General features: G+C 35.8%; 2 protein-coding genes and 1 pseudogene across 2 annotated transcripts; 2 read left to right on the top strand and 1 right to left on the bottom strand.

Annotated features, from left to right (window-relative positions):
• The first annotated feature begins 84 nt into the window (after nt 1-84).
• On the top strand, nt 85-8,947 carry LOC147390807 (fantom protein). Its single transcript, XM_086458566.1, has 2 exons — nt 85-1,077; nt 7,362-8,947. The coding sequence occupies exons 1-2, from the start codon at nt 223-225 to the stop codon at nt 7,449-7,451; spliced, it is 945 nt and encodes a 314-aa protein (XP_086314692.1). The 5' UTR covers nt 85-222; the 3' UTR covers nt 7,452-8,947.
• Nucleotides 8,948-11,479: 2,532 nt separating this feature from the next.
• Nucleotides 11,480-15,913, bottom strand: LOC147390806 (subtilisin-like protease SBT3.5; annotated as a pseudogene).
• A 2,819-nt stretch (nt 15,914-18,732) lies between these two features.
• Nucleotides 18,733-27,835, top strand: LOC147390805 (subtilisin-like protease SBT3.5). Its single transcript, XM_086458942.1, has 10 exons — nt 18,733-18,863; nt 19,725-19,816; nt 19,953-20,050; nt 20,988-21,143; nt 21,495-22,165; nt 23,192-23,277; nt 23,382-23,621; nt 25,929-26,043; nt 26,168-26,360; nt 27,261-27,835. Exons 1-10 carry the CDS (start codon nt 18,747-18,749, stop codon nt 27,833-27,835), a joined length of 2,343 nt encoding a protein of 780 aa, XP_086315068.1. The 5' UTR covers nt 18,733-18,746.
• The last annotated feature ends 55 nt before the right edge of the window (nt 27,836-27,890 follow it).

Raw genomic sequence — 27,890 nt, 5'->3', positions numbered from 1 at the left:
TTATAATTTGTTTAAAAAATTTAAATAAATCATCAAGAAATTTTGGGCGTATTGCGCACCCGTGCGTTTGTTAGGATCACTGACGCTGAGAGAAGCTAGTCGAAGTGGCAAACCCTACCTTCGCTGTATTTTCTTCCCCAAAAAATTTCTCTCCATTTCTCTTCTTCGTCTCCAAATCACAGAAGGAAACTGAGGCTCGAACTTTAGTCTCTCTCTCTAAATATGATATCTTCTATCTCTACTGGTAAATCCGGTCAAGATTGGCTGGATCGTCTCCGATCCTCCAAAGGTTTTCCGATCGAAAACGGTCTCGATCTGGATCATTTCCTGAAAGATTCAATTTCAGAGCTAAATCATCCGGAATCGAACTCCATTGCTGTTTCTTTGGACGAAAAACCAGTTTCAGATCGAAAGAAGACAATGGAGATCTCGAAATCTGAGAAACATCGCGAAAAAGAGGATTTGTTTGATATAATGAGTAGTGTTCTTGCAGATCTCTTTATCATGGGAGATTCGAGCGAATTTCAGAGAGTTAAAGAGTTTGATGAGAAAAAGAGCTCTCGAAAACAACGAAACCCTAAATTTTGTGTTTTTTCGGCATCATCTAGCGTTGATTTATCCTTGAATGGTGTACAGAGAGGCGAAGGTGTTCCAGCAATGTCTCCTTCAAGCGCAGATAACAGTGTGGCAGAAGGGAAGGAAACAAGTGATCAATTGAAGCCAAAGAAGCAAGGAAACATTGCTTCTATGATTGCTGAGGAAGATAAGTCGCAAACAGATCTTAAAGGCTACTCGCATGTCCATGTAATGGTTATAGATACCAGCACTCCGTCGTGGAAATCTGAGAAATTGGTTTCTCGAAAAGGAAATATTTGGAAAGTTCGTGACAAGAAATCAAAGTCGAGGAAGCTGTCTGTGTGTAGAAAGAAGAGGAAAGCTATTGATTTTGATAAGGAAGACGAGGGGAAGAAGAAGAAGAACAAGAAGAAGAAAAAGAAGAAACAAAAGCTGTCGTTTCCTCTGCTGAGTACGTCTAAGGATGCAGGTCAGGAAGAGCATATAATTTCGTCAAATAAAGTAAGGATTTTTACCATATTTAATTTATGGTTTTTATGATATCTTGTGACTTAATAAATGTTCGATGTTTGTGGTGATAGACTTGATTGAATAATTTGCTTTTGTGTTGGAAATCAAGCTGACGATTTGTGATTAGTAGAGAAGATTATGATTTTTTTAACGCTTATTTGGAAAATTGTTGCATTTGTGATATTTTAGTGTGGTTGCAAGTTAATGGAATAACAATTGAAAGTTCTTGGTTTTATATCCATGGTTTGGCTTTCCCATCATGTTTTGAGAAACCCATTTTCAAGATTGTAGTCGTGTATGGCAACCTTCTGTTTTTCTTGTTTGTTTGTTGTTGGTTTAATGTGGCTAAAAATTGCTGATATATGTTATAGTTCTGCAAGAAAATGGTTAGGGGAATAACATAGATGAATGTTAGAAGTTATTGTTAGTATTTTGGAGTTAGGTATGTTGTATTTTGTGTAAGATCTTAGGAGGTTAGTAAGATACTTCCCATTAGATTTTATTTTTCCCTTTTTACACTATACTTCTCTTCAAGAAACTTCTTTAATGACACTCCAGTTTCACAGTAATATTCCACAACCATTTCATATCTTATCTTTCTTAGCTTTGCACATTAACTCGAACCCCATGGATTATGCTTAGTCCATCTACTTTCCTAATTAGCGCTTGATTGACCCTCTATTCTGTTATTGTTGCATGGGAGATGATAAAGCTTTTATTTGATCAATTATCCAGCTTATTTGAGTGAAGAAGGTTATCATTTCCATATTCAAATCCTTCCATGACTGATTCCCTAAGAGCATTTGTAAGATTTTTCCTACAAAATTTTCTCTTTTAAGTGGGTCCCTCTAGGTTTGTACGATCTTAAAAAGGTTTATTTAAATAGAACATTTAAAAGAAATTTTTTTTCCTCCTCTACTTAAATTTAACCTAGCCTTCAATGAGCCTAATAGTTGAATTAGTAATTAATAAAACTAGAGCCATTAAGCATTATAAAATCTGTAGATGATGCAAATTGAATGGGTCCACATGTGTGCCAGGACTAATCATATGAGAGGTAGGAAAGCGCAGTCAATGGAATAAGGGCAATTCAGTCATTTTACATTTATTTTTCTCTAAATAAGACGTAAGTGTAACAAAGATGGGGATTCCATCATTTCACAAGGGGGCTCTTACCTTCAATGTGGTGTCGACGGTTCATGGCCTCGAACAGTCACAACGTTGAAGTAGCCATGGCTAAGAGCAACCAGCCTCTACAAATCCGTCGTGTTCAAGATCAATCGAATTTGAGAAGGGGTGGTGTAGGTCTAGTCACTTTCAACCCCTTGTCACAATGGAAGGCTTAAGTAAAGCCCTATTGGGTGAAAATCGATCCAAGGATTGGGATGTTAAGCATGTCGTTGGTGCCATAAAGGTGCCATAAAAGTTCAGGCGAAAGGATTTGACACCTAGTGGATGGGACACAAGCATGTTGTGGCTCCCTCAAAATGTTGTTGCCATCACCATCAATGAACTTCACCGACCAAATATTTAGTTACTCATCACCAAATATGCAAGGACGATAGTGTCTCTTTCGGATCTAGTTGACGACGCTGAATTTTGGGTTTCGAGTGATGGCTCCAAACCCTTATTAATCCACCCAGTCATTTGGTGCCTACAACTCCTTCAAGTTTGGGACGACAACGCTGAACTTTTAGGTGCCTACTGCTCCTTCGAGTTTGGGAGGACGACACCATTAAATTTGCTCATCGTTAAACGGGGTGATGGCGCCTTTTCTCGATCTAGGCAATGACGCCGAACTTTTGTGGTTTCTTGTGATGATGCCAAACTCTCACTAACATACATACACAGTCACTCAAATCTACACTCTTCAAGTGTGGGCAATACACCCACAGTACACGGCGTCAGAACTACCCCGCTCGATGCTACACCATTTCTATTTCTTGTCTTCCTCACAACATATCTTCATGACACTCACACCGTCCATACAACACTTGCGCCATCTTCAAGGCTCTTATGTTGTGTTCATGGCTTCTATGTCCTCATGGCTCCCATGCTGTCCTGGCGACGCCCTTGCCATCTTCAAGGCTCTCACGTTGTTCTTGTGGCTCCCACACCATCTTTACAACTTCGATGTCATGCTTGTGGCTTTCACGCCATACTTGTGACTCTGATGCTATGCTTGTGGTTCTTGCGCCATCTTCACGATTCCAACATCGTGCTTGTGGCTCTCATGCCATCCTCGCGACTCTGACACTGTGTTTGTGGCTCTCATGCATCCTCATGACTCTAATGTCATGCTTGTGACTCTTATGCGATCTTCACGATTCTAACATCGTGCTTGTGGCTCTCATGCCATCCTCGCCAACTCTGATGTTGTGCTTATGACTCTCGCGCCATCCTCACGGTTTCAACATCGTCTTTGCGATACTCGTACCATCCTCATGATGCCCAACATCGTTTTGGTGACACTCAAACTGTCCTAAAATCATGATATTCCGCGATGCGTATACACTTGTGTTATCATCATAGTGCCCAAGCCATCACATGTTCTCTCATGGGACTTACATTGTCTTCGAAATATTTATTGTGTCTATGTACAATGATGCCTTCGAATGTTCTCCATGGTTCGTCATAATTTGCACCAAGGATTGTTCGTTGAATAGCTCATCACAACCTTTGTGCTGTGTAGGGGGCTAAATGTAGATGATGCAAATTGAATGGGTTCACATGTGTGCCACATGGATTGATCATATGTGAGAAAGCATAGTCAATGGAATAAGGGCAATTCAGTCATTTCATATTTATTTTCTATAAATAAGACATAAGTGTAACAAAGATGGGGATTCCATCATCTCACAAGGGGGCTCTTCCTCTTCCTCCTCTTCTATTTATCTCTATGTAATCCTCATGTAACGTAGATATTGTAATAGCTTCAAGAATAGTGGAACGGCTTTTTGGAGCCTAGTGACATAGTCCAGATTTTGGACGAAGCCCGTAAACAAATCTTTATATTGTACTCTCTCTCTTTTCTACTTCTTAGTACTTACTAAGCCACACTCAAACCTTAGTCGAGGCGTCACTTACGTAAGATGCCATAGGCTAGGATCATATGGAGACAATCAGAATCCGAAGTAATACCAACATCGAATGGCCATGAAATGTGGTTTAGGCGGTGGTGGGATTACTCTAAGTACCACATGGCACGTGACGAGCACAAAGACCTTATCCTCTGTGTACATAACAAAAATTGGGCATCGACAAAATCAATTAACATGAAGGTCACATACATCAACTTTTGGCATATGCATTTAGTCAATTAGTTTAGTTAATTGAATTCCTAACTGTTAGAATTTGTAGTATTTACAGGACCTGCAAGGGATAAAAAAGAAAAGGCATTAGACTAGCAACACTTACCATCTAATTAAGGGAATAATTTCATGGCCCAATAGGAACAGGGATAAGGAAACATTAAACAAATCATAAGTGCAATCTCAGATTGCTTTGGGATATCAATTTCTGAGCTTCCTTAAACTAATTGAATGACCAGATTCAATCAGTATAGGAACTACAAATGACATGAGATATCCACATTGCAATTGGAACCTAGGAATTGATTTTTAATCATTACCGGTCCTTTTTGACAATTACCCTTGTAGAAGAATATTCTTCCATGATTGCAATGTCCCTTGCATTGACCCTCGGGAAATGAACCACTTTCTAACCCATAGTTGTGTGGACTGCAAGATGCAACTTATTAGATGTTTGAGAAACTTTTTTGCAATTAAACAGTCTAACAAAAATATAAAATAAATAGAAAAATTTGTGATTTAACAAAATCTTTTGTAAAACTACTTGCAGGATTTTCATCTGATTTGCATCTTTTTCTATTCTTGGACATTCACCCAAATTAATGGGCATGGATCCCATGTTAGCATCTTATTGTCACTGTGTCACTCAATTGATTCTCTAACAACCCAAAATACACCCATCTGTAGGCCAACAAAGAGAGCGTACTAGGTATAATCAAAGTTATTAGATAGTCACTTGGTGACTAATTAAGATCCTCAGGTCAAAGGATTACTCTATCTGGTATCTGCTAGTGTGGAACTTTTATTCTGAAAGTGACTTCCACGTATTGAAAAGGGAGAAGCCCTCACCGACGGAGTAGTAGGAGGCCCCCTGTTGTTGATAGAGAGCTTACCGCCCCGCCCTTTATAGTCGCGACTGTTGTCATGGAAAAAGAGTTTGTTTTCTGTCAAAGAAGCATGCTTAACACAGGCTGTCATTCGAGCCGCGTCTAAACTAGATTAAGGGTAAGGGCCCGTACTCTCTCTTCTGTGGATACGCTATCCCTTCCGGCTATGGTATGGGGGAAGGGAAGTGAGATCTACCGATTGATTTGATATTAGATGAGCGGCCGTACTATGATCGTTCGGGAGACATGGCCCCATGCGCATTTCGCATGTATCTCACCGGTGGATTTAAAAAACCTCGTGAATTGACTTGGGTTACGGGTGTGGTTCTGGGTGTATTGACCGCATCTTTTGGTGTAACTGGTTATTCCTTACCTCGGGACCAAATTGGTTATTGGGCAGTCAAAATCGTGACAGGTGTACCTGAAGCTATTCCTGTAATAGGATCACCTTTGGTCGAGTTATTACGCGGAAGTGCTAGTGTGGGTCAATCTACTTTGACTCGTTTTTATAGTTTACACACTTTTGTATTACCTCTTCTTACTGCCGTATTTATGTTAATGCACTTCCCAATGATACGTAAGCAAGGTATTTCGGGTCCTTTATAGAGATAGAGAAGGCAGATCATAGATATTTGGAATCAATCATATATCATTTTGGGGAGGAACAATAGTATTTCATTGCTACAAATATGGATTATTGAAAAGAATAAGACATGTATTTGGATAAAGTTTCATCACATGCAATCACTCAGTATATTCTATAAGTACCCATGTGTTATATGCATAGTCTCTATTACAATAGCTCAAGACCCAGCTATAACTCATCCATATACATAATAATACTGTATCAACTGTATAAATGAAGTTTCCAACTTCATTCATGTTGTGCCTATTTCAGGTTTAAAATGCTGATTGGTTACATCTCCCATGTTTCCTTAAACCAATTACCTAATCTACCTATAATAGAATCTTTCGATATCTCATACCTCATTAATCAAGTCTTTGATTAATGGAATGCGGTCATGGTTCTTTCAATCATAATTAAACTGAAATTGCTGTATAATAATAAACAAAAAGACCAATTGTTCATTTATTAATTTTTCTCTAACTAAAAATGAAACGACTAAGCAAGAAAAATCTAATTTTTCTAACTCAAATTGCGTAAGAATTTATTCTGCCTTCCGCATGGAGAAACTTCCTTTCATATTACTTCATTTCTCACCTTCTAAGTGATTGGTGTCCTTTCCACTGGATAAATGATCTCATATAAACTATGGTTCTTGGGGGGAAAATGTCAATTATTTGACTTATGTTTGAGGAATCTTGGTATACATTCTAGTCTGTTTGCATGGTTCACTGTCCTATAATGAGTTGAAATTAGTTCCCATTTACTTAAGTGATGGATGTGTTATAAATCTATTTTTTGGGTTCCCTAATTCCTAGAATGCTTAGCCGATGTATGCAGCCATACAAACTGATTTTCCTCATCGTCTTCTAAGTAAATAATTTCCTTGTTGAGGGACAGCATTTGTCATAAACCGTTCATCTTGTTGTGTTAGGGTGGACCCTTTTTTTTTGAAAGATGTAAGATTGATTTTAGTTACCTAAAAATGATGGTCAATCTGACAATGTGAAGAAAGTACACTAGGCTAGCCATCTGGCTTACAAACTGAATCCCATTTGAATTAGAATTCTTCAAAGGAGACACCCATGAACACCTCATACAACTTACACCAAAAGAATATAAATATATAATACCCAAAATGCTAGTAATAAGCTCCGAGTATGTCCAGCATTTTTGAGTGGTCTACAGTTTGAGACCCTAGTAGCATCTAGATGCACAACTGGCAATATTTTCCTTGTCACATCGATCTTCTATTTTCTATAATGCAAAGCTCAAAAAAAAAAAAAAAATCTTCAATCCTGCCATTATTTCTTTTGACATTTTTCTAGCCGAACTGTAACATGTTCCTCTGTTAAATTGTATTGAAAATAAATTAATTTGTTTTGTTCAACATCTATTAGACAAAGTTTCTGCTTTCACCCATATATCAATTTTTTGTTCTACTCTCGGCAGGGTTTTACACCAAATGACACAACTGAAGCTTGTAAAAGTGCTCGTGATCATCTTTCCGAAGTTTCTAAAAAGAGGCAAGTATGCTCATAATAAATTGGCTTTTTGAAAATTTTGTTTCTCCTACATTCTACTCTGCTTCTTCCCTCTAAATTGTAGACTTATTTGGCTTTTGATGGATGTATTATTGCAGGCAGCCATTTTCTAGATTACCCAGGAAAACAACCAAGAGAGAGACTGTTTTCAATGTACAAGGTGTTTCTGCAAGCAAGAAAAATGGAGTACACCTCCAGAAAATCTGTCTTAAAGATACTTGCTGAAAACACGATGGGCTTCTCTCGTTTCGTTTGTTCCAATCTTTTTAAGTGGCCAAAGTTACATGGACTTGACCTCTGCAGAGCAATACGTGTGAGCAATGTGAGTATTTTCTCACACTGCCAAGTGCTTCAAAACTTTCACTATGTGGACTTGCCCCTCATATGATTTGCTTGGTGCCTGGGCGGCAATAGGGAAGGAGCTTTTTAACTTTCGGAAGCTGAGCACAGATCATCATTTTGGTCGAACGAACCCAAATTTATTTTCACTAAAAGTTCTTAAATTTAATTGAGAAAATGCTTGTTCGATGATTAATTTGAATATTTGTATAGACTTAACTTTACAGGCATGAAGCTACATGATTCCTTGGAATAAGCTGGTTCTTTTTTTTTTTTTTCTGTATTTTGGAATTTAAAATGCCTGGTTTTGCACTAATAAAATTATATTCATATTTGATTATTTTTAGGGTGATTTAGACAGGCCACAACGGTTTGGTAAATATTTGAGGTACTTGTTTTCAGGATGATGCCCTCAGTCTATGATTGGGTACACTTTATTATATTTATTTATTTATTTATAACTTTGGCATGCCATAGTACACTCTTTATTTTCTTCAACTTCACCAATTTATCATTTATTCTATGTACCCTAACTGTGGTGGTGCTTAGTTCAATATGTCTGTCCTTGGCAGCTTAGTTATTAGTCTCCGAAAAATTTCTTAAGACCGACTCAAATGTATACACTTGAGGCCTATCTGCGCAGTGCACACAAATGATTTTGATTTTGATGTGCTCATATTACTAACCATTTTAGTTATGCAATTATCAACTAGACATTTAAACTGAAATAAGGGTCTTGTTAGGGCACGTGTGTGCCCACGTGCCCAGGAGGTGTTAACAAAACCCTTTAAAAAAACAATTTTTTTATTATTACCAAAATAGCCTCATATGCTTATTCCCAACGTGTATTTATTGTACTTTAACGGGTGCCCTTGGGGCGTTAACAAAACCCTTGAAATAATAAGATGTTAAATTAAGTTTAAAAAAGTATATAATGTCAAATCTTGTAATTAAGATTTTCATATTAAAATTTTAATTTTATGTTTGAAGAATTTTGAAAAAATCATATTTTATGTTAAATTTTCACAATTTTTATTATTTTTCATTTTATCGCATTTTTTGAGTCATTTTATTCCACCCAGATCATCATATAGAATTAATTGATACTTTAAAATCATAAATAATTTTTAAAAAAACTGTACTTTGATAGATGCTTGGAACGAGATATGATTTATCGATAGATTGATAGATAGATGGATTAAAACCTATATTCTTTTTGATTTATGGGACAATAACTCCAGTCTTATGTAGTTGTTATGCCACATTATGCATGATAGATAAATAAATGGGTGATTTGGCAAATGGATTAATTGGAAGGTATTATATACTATGTTTGTATTTTCGATAGAAAGAAATTATATTTATGTGCACAAAGCTTATTTATTAGAAAAATGTCGTAGAAAACTTAGAAAGCATTATATTTTTAGAAAAAGATGAGTCAATCTAGGATAACATTTGATGTCTTATTCTATTCGATAGTATGTGATACTTTAGAGAGTAGTATAACTTGTGAGATCTAGAAAACTTTCTTCTTCTTTCTTGAGGAACATTTTTTTAATATAAAGACAGTCTTTGTATAGTGTAAAAATAACTGAGGTTCAAATTGCATTACCTCTTGATAGGCTTAAATGCAGGGAGTTTTCTCTTAGGTTAGTAATCATTGAGAGTTTGTAATGGTCAAATGAATGACCAACGTAATTGGTTTAAGTATTTGAACCTTGGTCAATAATCAATTTGAGTTGGATAAACGGTTACCTAAAAATGGTAGTAACAATTGACCGCAAAATTAGATATTAAAGATGCGATTCCACATCGTGATGAACTTGGAATACCGATGGTTATGTTGAAGTTGTTGTATCGATGTGTTCTTCAACATTCTTATTGATTATACTATCTTGTTTGTATTATGTATATCTTTATTGTAGCTAATAGATAGATGTTTTTTACTTTGAAAACATGTTAGAACTAATAACAATTTAATTGATAACACTAATAGATTGATATTTATCTGAATTACTTTACTATTTTTCTTTTGTATTCATTCGAATGTTATATTATATCAAAACTTATATGATTTAAATTTCAATATGATTATACGTTGCATACTGTGACTAGTTGTTAGAACAGTAGACTTCATGTTAAGTAACTCTCTTTACTCACTTTACCACTCACCATTTTAGATATTTCGTTTATTGAAAAGCCAATTTATGAGGAGTTGTACAAGGAGGTCCCCAAGGTTGTGTATTTTGATGAGCACCCATTACTATTTATTTGATAGTTTGTAGATTTTAGTAATTGATTATGTTTCAATTTGAGAAATTATGTTAGGATTTTTTAAAATATTAGTTATAGTTATAAGTCGAATTTGGAGATATTAATTTATGTTATTATGAGATTGAGAATTATGGATTATAATTAGAATTGATTGTTAGTTTTTGCAAATATTTATTTATTGATTTTAATTATTATTCCGCTGCGTTATAATTGTTAAACATGAATTATTATATATTATTGTATGTTATCATGAGATTAGTTAGATTATCAGGAATCCTTGAAATTCATGTTAGTTTTTTTGGGACGTGACAATAAGAGTTCCGCTAGATTGATTGGACAGCCTCAAGCCACACAATCGGTAATTTGTAGCTCCCCCTAACAACCTCCGAGAAGAGGTAGAACTGAGCGAACCCTCGCACAAGATCAAAAGCTAAAAAATCTTTTTTATTTTATTTTCTATCATAAATCTCAACCCTACTACCCACCTATGATCCTATTAAGCTTGTAGGGTGACTGTAATAAATAGATATGAGTCGTGGTAGTATACCCGCGCGTGCTTTCGGTTGAAAGCGTTGATGATTTTCATCTTATTTGTTGTTGTGGCCCTAGTGAATGAATATTCTACATCTAGACACTGTTCGAAAAATAATCTTATTTTGCTAACTAAACAATTCTTGCAAAAATTTGCCCAAGAACGGAAATATAATAACTTTTAGTTCCTTCAAGAGTATAAATATGTCGTGATAAGATGACTTGTCAGGTGGCATACTCAATTGACTCCCTGACGTGACAATTTCGAGAATTGTAGATCTGTATTCCTCTGGATACACGATTGCACTTTCTCATAGAAAGTGTATCCTAAGGGAATCGTGCATCCTGAGGCATAAAATCTACGATTTATGGTCGGATTTGGTTGATCCATGAAAAATGATTCAAGGATTAACACACAACCCTTGTGGGATTTTTATGTATCCCTATAATAATACTTATCTCCGTGATACTAATCTCAAGGATAAATTTCAGCCACTAGATATCACACTTGAAAATGTAGGCTACCCCTTGGTTCATATTAGTGATGTAATTAATATAACATTGATGCTAATTCTTAACTACTAACCCCTAAGAAGCAAAATCATACATATATATATATATATATATAACTACTAACCCCTAAGAAGCAAATAGATATTATATATATTATAGAATATACTCAAGAAATGACATAAGATCTTGATTGTATAAGCATAAAATCTAACATTGAAAAGTTATCCTCGAGATAAGTATCATCGGATATGTATTGTTGAGATAAACTAAGACTTTGGGAACAACTTCTACAATGTCTTACGACTTAGCTAAGTGGTCCTTCTTGTAGATCATCTATATATATACTTGTACCCAATCATCCACATAAGACTACATAATCTGAGTTCTGATTGATATGGGGATTCTCACTGTATGCACCCCACCTGTCCATGTAAGGCTCCCAAACTGGTATCCAGTGTTCACAATGTGTGTTGAGGTGATGGTCACATTGAATGAGATCATCTGAATTTCTGAACTAAACACCAACGAAGAAAGATTTACTTCTATGATAATACCTGGTGGAGCCTCGATCACAGCACTATATATTGTACAGTAGATAGAACCCACATCGACGACAGTTCTAGTGAATGTGACAGTGTTCCTTTAGCATGGAACTGTAATAGATGGAAGATTCAAATACAGGAGTGATGATTTTTTATTTGGGCAGAACGTGGGTTGTCGACTCACCCAAGAGATATCGTTGTTGTGGTAGCCCATTGAGCACTAGTAGTCACTTGTGCCCATGTCGTAGACCAGACCGGGTTCAGCTGCTCTATTCGGGTTTACAATAACACCTCCAAAATCAAAAGTATCAGCCAATTTTTGAGGGTCTCCCTCAGCATAAATAGGATCCCCATACGGATCCGTCGTCCACCCTGAAAACAAATATGGTACTATAATAATTAGGATAGCAGCACTTGTGTATCTATAAGTTCAATAACAAATTCTAAATTAAAATAGAAAATACAAACAAAAATATAGTACTCATTTCTGCAACAAAGTTTCTTATGAAAAGGGATATGGCTCGCTCAAGTCACCTTGGTATTGTTGGTGAACGAGTGGGATAATATTCAATGTGTATTGTTCTTCACATTTGAAAATATTGGCCGAGTCGGTGAAAGGGTATGAAGTAAAGGCAGAATTAGGAAGGTGAGCATATATATATATACAATGGGTATCCGTTTAATTAGATAAAAAAATAGTTAATCATCAAAATAAAGCATACCAGTTGTGACTATTGCTGATTTAATCATAGTTGGAGACCAGTCTGGATGCAACAACTTAAGAAGTGCTACAATTCCAGCCACATGAGGAGCAGCCATGGATGTTCAAGGAAGAAATATGAAAGGTTGAAGCGTGTGTGGTGATGACTTTCCAGGGTTGATTCCTGCTAAGATTTGCACTCTAGGGGCAGCTATGTCTGGCTGTACCATATATATTCATAGAGGAGACATGGTCTTTTAAAGTCCAAATAAATTCTATTCTCAAAATATTTATAAAAAAGAATGAATCAAAACATTGGAGTTCGTATATTAATGGAACAGATCTATTTTATTTTATTTTGACCATATATAAATATAATTATAGGCTTGCCTTCAGAATTGCGGGTGCAAGTGAATTAGGCCCTCGGGATGAAAAGCGAGCCATGTTCGTTGGTATTGGCTTACCAATTATAGTTTTGGTAGGCCACAATGAAACATTGGGAGAACTGCACATTAATAATCAACGTAAATTCAAGAGATCACGCCAAGGTTTATAATTTGTCATTTTGAATTTCACTGGTGGGAAGGGAATAGAGCAGCGGATTTCTTAGGATGATTCATCTTGATGAACATATGGATACATACAAATATATTGTTTATAGTTTTTTACCTGGAAGATTGCATGTAACTCATTATCTGAGTTCCAAGCTCATAATCGACTTCAATTTAAGGGATCTTTGACTTTGAAATCTAATCTTATGTCTTTTTAGCCAAAATGAGAGCAAAACCATTATTTTCAAGCACCTCATTTTGACTCTTTGATAGCATGCCAATTTCATGAGAGAAACATATAACAACTTTTCCATCAACGAAATATGTAGAAATTAACTCAAATATGTCAATGCCACATATATAGAAAAAGAGACGATAAATCTTAAAATGTTATGTCTATAGTATGCATTCTGTCACTATGTGAAAATAGCCCATATTTGACTGCCTTGGGCCGTCAAATTTCATAAAATTCGACGGACAAAGGAGTTGAATTGGTGTCAAAATTTTCATTGTCAAATTTTTATTTTCGACGGGTTGAAACTATCAAATTAATGAAGGATGGGAGAAATTCGATAATTCTAAGCCATCAAATCTGGGAACATCAAGAATTTTGATGGTCTTTGACCGTTAAATTCAGTTTCTAAAATCTGTGGGCCTTGGCCCATCAATTTTTTCTGCAGAAATTTTCAGTTTTCACGTAGTGTGCTGGTGGCCTGGTATTATATGAGCTGAATGGGTTGAGTTGTGTCTTCTTTTTTAATTGTATTTTTTTTCCGATCGTTATTGTGTTCCACATATATTTATAGATTAAAAAGTCATGAAGTAGTTGTTTCACCTATCCCCATAGAAAAACAAACCAGCAAACTTAATCTCTGGTCCAGTATACGTGGCTTGACCCAACAAAATTTAATTCAGAAACAAATCATTTGTACATTGATATGCTTTCCAATTGGGGTATTATTATTAAAACTTGTATTTTAAAATGCAATATCATAACTTTGATCGATCATCCCATTAGAGTTTGACCATTTCCGAGTGTAATCGGAGCAGAAAATAACTGATCAATGGAGCTGGATGCAACAGTTATTATCCAAGTTCATATATTTGCCATACTCAGAATCTAGGCCATTATTTCCTCCTGCACACACTACAGTGATCCTATTCGCAACTGCATGGAATGAGCCAATGCCAATTATATTAAAAGTCTCAACATCTGTAGGCAAAGGTAATTGAACAGCTCCCAGCGACACTGATATCACATCGATCCCATCATGTATGCTGCATCAAATGCTTTGAGAATGTAGGCAGAAGTGCAATCAGCTCCGCCTCCTAAGCTAGTAGTTACCCAACAAACCTTGTACATGTCTAAATCCATAATTGCTCACATTTGTAACAATGGAACCACCTGCAATGGTTGAGGTGTGAGTTCTGTGGCCACCGGTATCTCTTGTAGACAAGTAATCTGCACTTGTATCAATCCCAGTTCCTTCAAGAAGACCAATTGAAGAGCTCTCCTGACCGGCAAAAAACCTTTCCATCGAAATGGGATCGGTCCTAATCCATCATCATTGAAAACTTTGGATTCTGGCCATATTCCTGTTCATATAAGCACTTGTGACACATAAATGTGTGTGTGGGTGGGTGGGTGGGAGAGAGAGAGAGAGACCTGAATCCAAGAGGCCCATGATGGTCATATTAAGAAGATCATTGGAAGCAGAATGAGTAGAGAGACCAAGGTAATCCCAACTCCTTGTTGTATATGGTTTGTGAATGTGGTTAGGTATGACACATACCACACCAGGAAACTCTGCATTCACCCCATCAATGACCACATATAGATGTGTCTTAAGACTATTGTGTCCAATACAAGCTTCGCTCATTTCAACATTAAGATAGTATAGAAAAAGAAATGATAAATCTTAAAACGTTATGTGTATAGTATGCATTTCGATCTGTTGGTGGCCTGGTATTATATGAGCAGAATGGATTGAGTTAGTGTCTTCTTTTTTAATTGTATTTTTTTTTTCCGATTGTTATTGTGTTCCACACACAAATTTCTAGATTAAAAAGTTATGAAGTAGTTTTTTCACCTATTCCCATAGAAAAACAAACCGGCAAACTTAATCTCTGGTCCAGTATACGTGGCTTGACCCAACAAAATTTAATTCAGAAACAAATTATTTGTACATTGATATGCTTTCCAATTGGGATACTATAAGTAAAACTTGTATTTTAAAATGCAATATCATAATTTTGATCAATCATCCCATTAGAGTTTGACCATTTCCAAGTGTAATCGGAGCAGAAAATAACTGATCAATGGAGCTGGATGCAACAGTTATTATCCAAGTTCATATATTTGCTATACTCTGAGAATCTAGGCCATTATTTCCTCCTGCACACACTACAGTGATCCTATTCGCAACTGCATGGAATGAGCCAATGCCAATTATGTTAAAAGTCTCAACATCTGTAGGCAAAGGTAATTGAACAGCTTGAGCGACACTGATATCACATTGACCCCATCATGTATCGCTGCATCAAATGCTTTGAGAATGTCGGCAGAAATGCACTCAGCTCCACCTCCTAAGCTAGTCGTTACCCAACAAACCTTGTACATGGCTAATCGTCCCCGAGGTGCACCACCTCTAACATCTCCAAGACCAAATCCATAATTGCTCACATTTGTAACAATGGAACCACCTGCAATGGTTGAGGTGTGAGTTCTGTGGCCACCGGTATCTCTTGTAGACAAGTTATCTGCACTTGTATCAATCCCAACGAGCTCCAATAAGCTTTCGGTTTCAATTAATTGATGAATTGAAGAGCTCTCCTGACCGGCAAAAACCTTTCCATGGAGATGGGATCGGTCCTAATCCATCATCATTGAAAACTTTGGATTCTGGCCATATTCCTGTTCATATAAGCACTTCGTGTCACACATAAATGTGTGTGTGTGTGTGTGTGTGTGGGGGAGAGAGAGAGAGAAACCTGAATCCAAGAGGCCCATGTTGGTCTTATGAAGAAGATCATTGGAAGCAGAATGATTAGAGAGACGAAGGTTTATAGTTTGTGAATGTGGTTAGGTATGACACATACCCCACACCAGGAAACTCTAAATTCACCGCATCAATCACAACATACAAGTCTTAGTCGTTAGGTCTTGTATAAAACACTGCATATCAAATCAAATTACGTGAACAACAACCTACAATAAAATCATACAAAAACGTGCATGAGACTTACTAGGATGCATCTCATCACATATCCTTTTGAATTTATTTTTAATTTAATGGGTCTAATGTAATGTAATCACATCCAAAATATATCAATAAAATTCAAGTTCTCTACAATTTCATATATTTAAGATTTGGATTGACAACAATATATTAGATTACATTAATTCTACTTAAAACGCAACCATTGTTTTGAAACTTAATTTAGAGGGTTTGGGCTGCCTTTTGACTAACAAAAACATTATTTGTTTAAGAGGTTTCAGGCCGTTTAATTGGACCAGTTTTGTTGACCATGCACCATACCTCAATTATATATATATTATTATAAGATAATAATATATATATAATTACCATTTGGTATATAAGTAATAGTATCTGATCTATTATTGGATCAGGTCTGGATAGGACTTCTATTTGGTATATAAATAATCTAAATAAAATTCTTATATTTAAACAAAATATGTAATATAATTTATGTTGTTGTCCAAATTTTTTGGACCGAGATATGGTTGATCAAGAATTGAACTAATAGATTATTTGATTGAAATCCAAATCTTCAATCCAGATCCAAAGTTTTCAAATCAGAATGGATCCACTTTTGATCCTAATCCGATCTTGGACAGTCAGAAATATAATAATACTTCCAAAACCCAATCCACGAAAAATTGGGGCGGACTAAAATCCAGTCCACTCATAGCCCCAGACTCAAACCTTGGTTTCTAAACTCATCCGAGACCGAGATGTATAACCCAAGTTGTCTCGGTACCACCCAGCAACAAGACGGAAAGACTAATCAACATATCAGACAAGATTTAAAACCCACATTCATTTTTCTCATTGTTGAACAAGATGTCTCGAACATATCGAAAAATTCGTCCGAGACGACTCAGTCTCATTCACGGATGAGACGAGACATTAAAATAAGTTTTAAAACCATGACTCAAACCCTCTCAATATGCGATTTATGTAAAAGTTGAAATTAAACCTATCATCATAAAATGAATGTGCCTGATTTAATCATTCAAACTTTTCTCTGAAATTGACTTTTTGAACAATTGATAAGATATGCTAATTAAGCGAACCGGGCCAATAAATGTTCATCATTAAAAATAAAATAAAAATGACAATAAATGTTATTGGACTGGGCCACCCTGGTTTAAACTAACTGGAATGAATTTTAAATGGACATAGTAATACTAATAGGACTGTCAATGCATTTGGATCGGATTGAAATCAATCCGATAAGTTTCGGTTTGGACTCTTATTGGATCAGGTCTGGATCATGTCATCACTGGAACCCAAATCCTCGACCCAAACCAATTTTGAATCTGATCCCATCTTTGACAGTCAAATAGTAATACTTCCCAAACCCAATCCACGAAAAATTGGGTCGGACAAAAATCCAGCCCACTCATAGCCCGAGAATTCAATCTCAATAATTATCTCATCACTCTCATGTACAAGTTTAAACTTGTCATTGTAGCATCCATGAGTGGTTTAATTTTTCAAATAGAAGTCTATGTGTGGTCTAGTATTAAAGACATAGTAGAAAATAATCACTTTTTTTCCTTCATTTGATTTGATAATCTATAGGAATAATTGTTGGGATATCAATTCATTTTAGAGTATATTCTCCGAAAATGACTTTTTGAACAATCGATAGGATATTATGCTAACGGAACCGAGCCACAGGCCTACTTTTCTAGTCTGAGCTCGGCCTTAAACATGAAATAGGTCTAACCCAGATTTGACTAATTAATAACTAAAAGGACATAATAATACTTAAGTCTATCAATGAATCAAGTTTGATTCATTATCGATCTGATAAGCTTTGATTTGGACTCATTATTCGATAGGTCAAAGCCCATAAGTTTTAGAAATTGAATTTTGACAGCCCATGGCCGTTGAAATTTTTTATGTTCCTCAATTCAACGGCTTAGAACCATCAAACTTTTCCCATCCTCCATTAATTCGATGGCTTCGGTCCATTGAAAAAAAAATCAACAATGAAAATTTTGACGTCTTGGTCCGTCAAATATAAGCTTTATTCACGTTGTGAGGGTGATAGTAATTTTGAGGAGAAGATCACATCTATAACAAATGGAAACTCACACATTAGTGATCTCGATGTGTTGGATGGTAAATGAAGAATTTTCCACCATAATCTTCAATCTCAAGATTTCATGTTCAATCTGCAAAGCTAAAGACAAAGGGTATTTTTTTTTTTACAAGAGGGAGAAGATGCAAGGACATTTCCATCATTTTATGTTAGTCTGTATGCAAGACTGAAGTCAAGGAGTATATCATCAGTCTTAAAACCAGGGATATCTCTGATTTTTCATCTAAACCAAGAGGGGTACCACAAACATATAAAATAGAAGGCTAGTTTAGTAAACAAGTTATAAAAATGTTAGTAAAGATAAACATGGGATGATTATTAAAATTTAAAACAATTAAAAATAAAAACACAAACATTGACTTTGGTGCATTATATAATAATGTCCTTAGATTATTCTTAGAAAATAACCCTTTGAAGGTCCCCTCATAAATTCTATAAATCTCATTTTGGCCACCTCTCTCTCTCTCTCTCACTCACTCAGAGGCACCATGGCCTTCCTTCTTGTAGGCAAGAACCCCAACACAACCTTACTTGGTTTAATTTCTCTTCTCATCCTTCTCAACAAGCAATGCATCTTTACAATATCTGCTGATGCAACTAGCAAGGTATGTAATTCTAACATTTTCTTGGATTTTTTGTTTTTTCAAATTCTATAAGGTAGCGTTTGGGAACGTGTTTGGTGATTGAGCGCTTTTCATGCTCAAAATCATTTTTGGGTTCAAATTAATGTTTGGTAAAGCATTGAGACAAACGAAAAGCGGGTAGAAGAGAAAAATAAAATTATCTCAAATTCACTTCATGCTTCCAACATTTGCAAGAATTTGAAACAATATTTTAAACCCAGACCAATCAGTGGTTTGACCAAATTCAATGGGATCTAGTTACAAAATCGGTGGGTCGGTGAACCATCGATGTTTTTGTAAATGTTATTTTTTATGAAAAGGAATCAAGGTATACTACGAAGAAAAAAAAATACATATTTCTAACTTATTACTTAATATAAATTAATTCAATCAGTTGAACCAATTTGATAAATTTTTTGTTTAATTATTAGTTCAATTTTTAAAACATTTTTCTTGATGATGAGGTTGTCCTGACCCGTAGTACCCCACAAACTACACATACCAAATAAGTCGGAATAATACATGTGAGTAGCAAACAAAGGGGTTCGAACCCAAGACACCTCCCTTTTTGGTTAAGTTTTCAAAAATATTAAATCGAAGGAACTTGAAATTATGTCTTTCTTAGTATGAAAATGACCTTCTATTATTAATGCAATTACCAAAATGTCCAAGAAAATTTGTTTAAAAAAAATTAACTTCATAACCATTGTTGGCAAATGATCAAATAGTACAAAACCACTTCCACCCAAAGAAAGTGCTTCTATAAAGCACTTTTACCGAGCACTTGCATTCCCAAACGAGGCCTAACTTATTTGGGTATCTAAAGAAAATAAGAATCAACAGGTTCACATCATTTATATGGGAGAGAAGAGGCACAATGATCCAAAGCTCATCACAGATTCACATCATGACATGCTTGCTACTGTACTAGGAAGGTGCACCATTGATAAAACTCCACATTCATGGCACATTTTTTAATTAATTTTTTCTTATTTTTAATTAAATTTAGTATAAAAAAAAATGGGGTGTGGGGTCTATTTAAAATGTAATTTTGAATTTTTGATGTTGCAGCAAGGAAGCCGCAGCCAATTCAATGGTGTACAGTTACAAGCATGGATTCTCTGGTTTTGCAGCCAAGCTCACACCATGTCAAGCACAAAGACTTGCAGGTCTTTTTATTTATTATATTATTATTATTTTATAATTAAAACTTTTTTTTTTCTTTCTAGTTAGTTAGAAAAACAGAGAATTTGGTCACAATTAAGGTAAGCTGGTCGAACCAAATCTTCTCCAAGTCATATAAATTAAATCAGTTTGAATTAAAAATTGGATTTTTTTAAGACTATTTATTGAGGTTTTGTAATTGATCAACAAAACTGATCCAATTATGGACTAAATGGTCTTAAACCTCTTAAATAAATACCATTTTGGTTAGTTCAAAAGGTAATCTTTTAAATATAAACAATTCAATATATAATCGAATATATATTATGAAGGTCAACAAAAGTGGTCTAATTATGCATTAATTAAATGGCCTCAAACCTCTTAAACAAATAGCGTTTTTGTTAGTTGTTAGGCCGCCCCTACAGAGTATAAAATTCAAATATACAATCAAATTGATCCTAATTGACGTCAATCCATATCTTAAAGATATGAAAATATGAAATGAAATGTGCCCTAGCAATGGTATATCATGTAGAAAGCTTGAATATTATTCATATTTTTCGGATGTGATTACATTAAACTTATTAAATTTTTATAGAGTCAAGAGAGTCCACCAATATGAAAATATAATCAAAATTCAATCTAATCTAATTGAATCCTTCTAACTGATTATTATTGGTGTCAATATATATCGTGAGGATATGCGAAGAGATGCATTGTGGTACATGAACTAAAGCTGTCTCGTGCATGTTGTTACGTTGAATGTGTAGATCATATATCTCTTCTTATTAATCTAATATTCTCAGTTTCGTTTCCTATTAGATTGTCAAAAAAATTTTCAAATTAAGAAGTAATTATGATCATTTGGGCATTTATTTTGTTTTATTTTTTTCAAATTCAGTTGGTGTTTATGGCATATTGTGTGTTATTGATGGGTTGTAGAGTTACCTGGTGTGGTACATGTCATACCCAATCGCCTTCACAAATTACAAACAACAAGGAGTTGGGATTACCTTGGCCTCTCTTATCAGTCTCCCAACAATCTTCTTTATGACGCCAACATGGGAGATGGAGCTATTATAGGCCTCTTGGATACAGGTTTCTTTTTCTCTCTATCTATATACTCTATAACTCTTGATTTTTTATAAACGCCTTTCAAAAGCATTTATTATTTTATCTTTCAGTAAAAGAGAAAAATAAAAACAAACAAATTATTATTGTGGTGTTTTTATAACAAAAACAGTTTCCTAATCAGGCTCTTCTTATAATTATCAAAAAAAAAAAAAAAAAAATCTTAAAAATTTTATTTATAAAAATGCCATTGCACAATGATAATGACGTCCCTTGTTTTTATATTTTATGGTAGATGTTCCTATGAAGTCTTGAACGTTACATACACCATATATAAGTCTAGGTGTGCGTATGTGACACAAGTGCATATATGAACAGGAATATTGCCCGAATATGAAGTATTCAATGATGATGGGCTAGGACCCATCCCATCTCAATGGAAAGGAGTTTGCGAGTCAGGGGAGCTCTTCAATTCAACAAATTGTAACCGAAAAATTATAGGAGCTCGTTGGTTCATCAAAGGGTTTCTCGCTGATTACGGACAGCCATTCAACACCACTGAGAACATAGACTACTTATCCCCGAGAGATGCTATTGGACATGGCACACACACCTCAACCATAGCTGGTGGTTCTTTTGTTGGCAACACAAGCTACAAAGGTCTTGGTCTTGGCACAATGAGAGGTGGTGCACCTCGAGCACGGTTAGCCATGTACAAAGTATGTTGGAATATTCTAGGCGGACTATGCGCTTCGGCTGATATGTTAAAAGCCATGGATGAAGCCATACATGATGGGGTCGATGTGTTGTCTATATCAATAGGGTCCGATGTTCCTCTCTTCTCTGATGTTGATGAACGTGATGGGATTAATGTTGGGTCATTCCATGCGGTTGCCAGGGGAATCACTGTTGTTTGTGCAGCTGGAAATGCTGGCCCATTTGCTCAAACAGTAGTGAACACGGCGCCATGGATTCTAACCATTGCCGCCACCACCATTGATCGATCATTCCCTACACCCATTACACTTGGAAACAATAGAACAATTTGGGTATGTTCTCAATCACTATAGTACTATGTAACAAATGCAAGTTTTGAAAGTAATTTATATTAATAGAGTATTAGATGTAGTATGTGGAGGAAAGCATGGTTTTAGAACTCGAAAACTCGTCTCAAATACGATGCCCATCGGGTAGAATGGAGTTGAGTCAAAAAATTAAGAGTCAATTCGGAGGAGTCAATTTTAATATTTCAAAACAAATAATTCTCCATAAAAGTATTATATATATAACTTAAAAAAACATAGTCAAGTTTCTAACCCTGGTGAATTCGAGTGGACTTGGCCTCCGAATTGACTCAACAAATGGGTAACATCGAGTTTTGTGGTCAAGTACCACCTCATAATCCTACTAAATCAAGTCGACTCGACTGAGTTTTGAGTCGATAGACAAAATTCAAAACTATGAAGAGAGTACAACAAAAAAAAGGGGGGCACATATGATTCTGAAATTGCTATCTAAGACAAGTTTTTAGAATATTATCAAGAATGATGTATACCCATTTTGGTAATTTACTTATACTAAAATTGGTTGTAACCAAATTTACCTTTATACCCTTATTTTGAATTTCATATATATATATATATATATATATATATATGGGTCCCGTTGGCCACCCTTAGTTTTACCACACACTTTAACAAACGCGTTTTGTCTTACATGGGTTAGAAGTTTTGGAATGAGCTGATTTTTGGTGAGGATGATCTCTATGGTGAGGAGATCATCCTCACCAAAAATCAGCTCATTCCAAAACTTCTAACCCCATCAAAATTGACTTACAAAAAGTGGACGGTCCACGATTTTTCAACGTGTAAACATGGGGCTAAACATTTCGGAATGGGCTGATTTTTGGGGAGGATGATCTTCTAATCATAGAGATCATCCTCACCAAAAATCAGCTCATTCCAAAACTTCTAACCCATGTAGGACAAAAAACGTTTGTTAAAATGTGTGGTAAAACTTAGGGTGCTGAACATTTCCCTATATATATATATATAAATTTTTGGTAAATTTTGTAGGGTCAAGCCTTGTTTGCTGGGGAAGAGATTGGATTCACAGGCTTGGTATACCCAGAGAACCCAGGTTTTGTACCCATTTCAGCAGGGTAAATATAAATTCATGGTTGCAATTATTCTCTCTAATATTGCAATTATTTCCTATTAAGTATTACCAAAACAGTATTATTAACATGGTTGTCTTTATTATCAGTGTTTGTGAAAGTCTCTCACTAAATGGAACTTCAGTGGCTGGAAATGTTGTGCTCTGCTTCACAACAGTGGCAAATGCAGCAGCAACAGCTTCTTCTGCCGTTAAAGCAGCTGGCGGTGTTGGGGTCATTTTGGCAAAGAATCCTAGTAGTCGTTTGACTCCATGTACAGATGACTTCCCCTGCATTCAAGTAGACTATGAGCTTGGAACACAAATTCTCATTTATATTCGCTCTACCAGGTAAAATAGCCAACTTAGATTTTACTCAATGGGCCAGCCCACATGCCTAAAATCTGTGATGGGCCCATTCAAATTTTATTATTTATATGACAACAAACCTCCTAGGATCGCTCCCCCCGACCAACAAATCGTTTCGGATGGACTACTAAAAGGTAGTCCGCATAAGAAGAAAAGGGCTGTAGGTATTTTTCGGATCATCAAAACTCAATATATGTATTGTAAAAGGGTCAAGTTCTAGTCACCTATGAAAAACACATGATCCAGATCATCACATAATCAAATGTCACCTCCAAAAGGGGAGAGGTCTTGAGTTCAAGTCCTTCTTGTTGGCCACCCATAGGGATTTTTCCTTGTTTACCGAGTATGTATGGTTTCCAAGGTATTGCATGTACCTAGGGGGTTAGGGCTATTGTGTATGTAAACACTCTTGTGAAGCTCACTTAATAATTTGATCAAACACTTTATATGTTACACCTTCTAAGACTTTGTTTGATAATGACAATGAAGGGTAACCCAAGTAATAGTAGCAAATGTAAAGAAGACAAAAAAAAAAAAAAAACAATACCCACAACACGAGATTTTACGTGGTTCACCTAAATGCTACATCCACTAAGGTATGAGCGTTGGAGCTCGATTTCACTATGAAGAAAACGGGGAAAATTTTTACAAGGACGTCATTTGTCACTTAGATTCGCCTTCTTCTAGATCTTAATCTTCTCAAATTTCTCAACCTCGCCTCTTTTGGGTTTCTTTTTTTCTCTACTCTTTTCTTTAGAAAAGACTTGGACTTGAAGTTAGACTTCTTATAACAAAACCCTTTTTAAAAACACTATATAAGTGGGTCACTGACATAAGTAACAAACCCAACTCAATTATCTTGGACCGACCCAACAATACACACACTTAAACCGAACCTAATTGATTTTTGAGCCATACTTCAACAAGGGTGAGATATGATGCTCGAAGAGGTCAACTGCCTCACCCCTACTAATCAGGCCTACAGATCCAGAACCCTTGTCATTAGGAGAATATATATATATATATATATATAGGGTCCCGTTCAGCAACAAACATTTTGACAAACATTTTCGCAAAACATTTTTCAAAACATAGGTTAGAGGTTTTGGAATGGGCTGATTTTTGGTGAGGATGATCTCTACGGTGAGGAGATCATCATCACCAAAAATCAGCCCATTCCAAAACTTCTAGCCCCAATTTACAAGTTGAAAACTTGTGGACCGTCCATTTTTTGTAAACCATTTTTGATGGGGTTAGCAATTTTGGAATGAGCTGATTTTTGGTGAGGATGATCTCCTCACTGTAGAGATCATCCTCACCAAAAATCAGCCCATTCCAAAACCTCTAACCCATGTTTTGAAAAATGTTTTGCCAAAATGTTTGTTGTTGAACATTTCCCATATATATATATATATAGGGAACGGTTCGGCAGCCCTAAAGTTTGCCAAGTTTGGTGCCAAACATTTTTTGTAAATCAATTTTGATGGGGTTAGAAGTTTTGGAATAGACTGATTTTTTGTGAGGATGATCTCTACGGTGAAGAGACCATCCTAAAAAAAAATCAGCTCATTTTGAAACTTTTAACCCTAGTTTACAAGTTGAAGAATCGTGGACCGTCCAATTTTTGTAAATCACTTTTGATGGGGTTAGAAGTTTTGGAATAGGCTGATTTTTGGTGAGGATGATCTCCTCATCATAGAGATCATCCTCACAAAAAATCAGCTCATTCCAAAGCTTCTAACCCATATTTTGAAAAATGTTTGGCACCAAACTTGGCAAACTTTAGGGCTGCTGAACCGTCCCCATATATATATATATATATTCGAACAATAGATCTTTTGTTTAGATGGATAGTTTGTTTTCTCAAGTATCACCAATTATAAGTTATAACAATTTGGTAAGATCGGGGGACAGCTACTTGTTAAAACAACTTGTTAGAACCATTTGATGGTGTTGTAAGAAACAAAGAAAAATATGGAAGACATCCAAGTGATGTTGTAAAAAATATCGTAACAAATAGTTATCCTCCAATCCTGACCCATAACAATTATAAGTAAAATTATAATGCAAGTTATCGAGCCATGACGGGTTACCTCCAATCCCGAGCTGACCATAAACTTTAATTGGGCCTACCTAACCCAGTCCAATAACTAAATGGGCTTAGTAATATTACTAAATTAGTCCACAATAGGTGGGCCAGTCTGGGCCAAAACCAGACCCTTGGAGAGCTCTAATTTATAAAGGGTTAGACAAGAAGACATGGTTTCACTGTGGTGGTTGGGTGTGCAGGTCACCTGTGGTGAAGCTAAGCCCATCAAAGACTTTAGTAGGTAAGCCTGTGTCAACCAGAGTAGCCCATTTTTCATGTCGGGGACCTAGTTCTATTGCACCTGCTATTCTCAAGGTATAATTAACAACTTTTTCTTTATCATTTCACCTTTAATTATAGTAGAAATATCTTCACAAGGCCTTTACAATTCAAAAATTTTCATTAAGACCCTCTAAGGTTATGTTTCTGTGTGCCACAGCCGGATATAGGTGCACCAGGTGTCAGTATACTTGCAGCAAGTTCCCCCTTTGATCCCTTTATGGATGGTGGATATGCATTTCACTCGGGAACCTCCATGGCGACCCCACATGTTGCAGGAATCGTTGCATTATTGAAATCGTTGTACTCCGATTGGTCCCCATCTGCTATAAAATCAGCAATTGTCACAACTGGTATGCCCATTTCATATTCTTTCCAGTTTGCCATTATTTAGATGAAAAATAAGGTGACCATGATAAGGCTCCCATTTTGATAACAAATGGAATCATTTCTAGATCAATCATGTCCCAATGTGATAAAATGTGAGAGATTACGTAAATTTTATTATACATTTTGTTTAAATATATGAAATTAATTTATATTTTGTATATAAAATCAGATTTGATCTGATAAATACCCATCCTACTTATGGTCCAGACAATTAATCGTAGCTTCTACCATATTTTATTTTTATTTTTTTTACAATAATCTTTTGATTTTTATTTAACCCCTAATAAATTGGGTAAATTTTATGTGGTCTTCATTGAGTCCCTTATCTAAACTTGTATGGACATTGGACAAAAGTCCAACCCCTATTTATTATGAATTATAATTTTTTTTTTAAAATATATTTGATTTAATCAAATTTGGACCTTATCCATTTGAGATCTGATGGGATTTGAAACCCATGGTTTCAAAACTCGTTTTGACGGCTCATCTCATCCATGAATGAGATGGAGTCTTGGATGAGTTTTCCAATATATTTGAGTCGTTTTGTTCAACAATGAGAAAAATGAACTGTGGTTTTAAATTTCATCCAATGCATATTACTTGTCTATCCGTCCCGTTGGTGGACGATACTGAGATGTATCGAACAAGTTGTCTCGGTCTTGGACGAGATTTGAAACCATGATTGAAAGCCAATAAGAATGTGATTTGATAAGGACCTGATCCAACTAATATCAAATCAGTTCTGCATTTGATCTAACTCCAATTCTTTTATTCCTAAGAGGTCAAAGACATCATAGGTGAAGCTTAATCATGTTCTAATGACTTCTTCAAAGAACTAATCACTAATAAATGATCATTTGTAGCATGGACGACCGATCCATCTGGGGAGCCTATCTTCGCTGAGGGGGGGCCTCGAAAACTTGCTGATCCATTTGATTTCGGAGGTGGTGTTGTAAATCCAAATAGAGCGGCTGATCCGGGTCTTGTATACGACATGGGCACATCCGACTACATTCACTACTACTTATGTTCGATGGGCTACAATGACTCGTCTATCTCTCAAGTTACACAACAACCCACAACCTGCCCAAGTGAAGAGCCATCCTTCCTTGATCTAAATCTCCCTTCTATAACAATTCCAAACCTAAGAAACCCCATCACCCTCACTAGAACAGTCACCAATGTGGGTTGCGTCAACTCTGTATATGAAGCTGTGATCGAGGCTCCACTTGGCATAATCGTAGCGGTGTCGCCCAGTGATTTAGTTTTCAATTCTACAACCAAGATTATCTCCTTCAGTGTCACCATCACCTCAACACACACTGTGAACACAGGTTACTATTTTGGGAGCTTAACTTGGACTGATGGGGTCCATAAAGTGAGAAGCCCTATATCAGTTAGAACTCAGATCATAGAGTCTTATGTAGATGATGGGTAGATGTTGACAGTCTAGATTGGACGATGTTGTTGTAATAAGGTGTATATGAGATGCA

This window comes from Akebia trifoliata, chromosome 11, assembly GCF_017979445.1.
Source record: "Akebia trifoliata isolate Shusen 1 chromosome 11, ASM1797944v1, whole genome shotgun sequence".
Lineage (NCBI taxonomy): Eukaryota > Viridiplantae > Streptophyta > Magnoliopsida > Ranunculales > Lardizabalaceae > Akebia > Akebia trifoliata.
This window is presented reverse-complemented; position numbering and strand designations above follow the sequence as displayed.

Bases quoted from the DNA above. Each gene is read 5' to 3' on its own strand.
- LOC147390807 (XM_086458566.1), top strand. From the start codon at position 223: ATGATATCTTCTATCTCTACTGGTAAATCCGGTCAAGATTGGCTGGAT. The intron at 1,078-7,361 runs GTAAGGATTTTT...TACTCTCGGCAG, and splicing joins ATATAATTTCGTCAAATAAA to GGTTTTACACCAAATGACAC.
- LOC147390805 (XM_086458942.1), top strand. From the start codon at position 18,747: ATGGCCTTCCTTCTTGTAGGCAAGAACCCCAACACAACCTTACTTGGT. The intron at 23,278-23,381 runs GTAAATATAAAT...CTTTATTATCAG, and splicing joins TTTGTACCCATTTCAGCAGG to TGTTTGTGAAAGTCTCTCAC. The intron at 26,044-26,167 runs GTATAATTAACA...TGTGTGCCACAG, and splicing joins TTGCACCTGCTATTCTCAAG to CCGGATATAGGTGCACCAGG.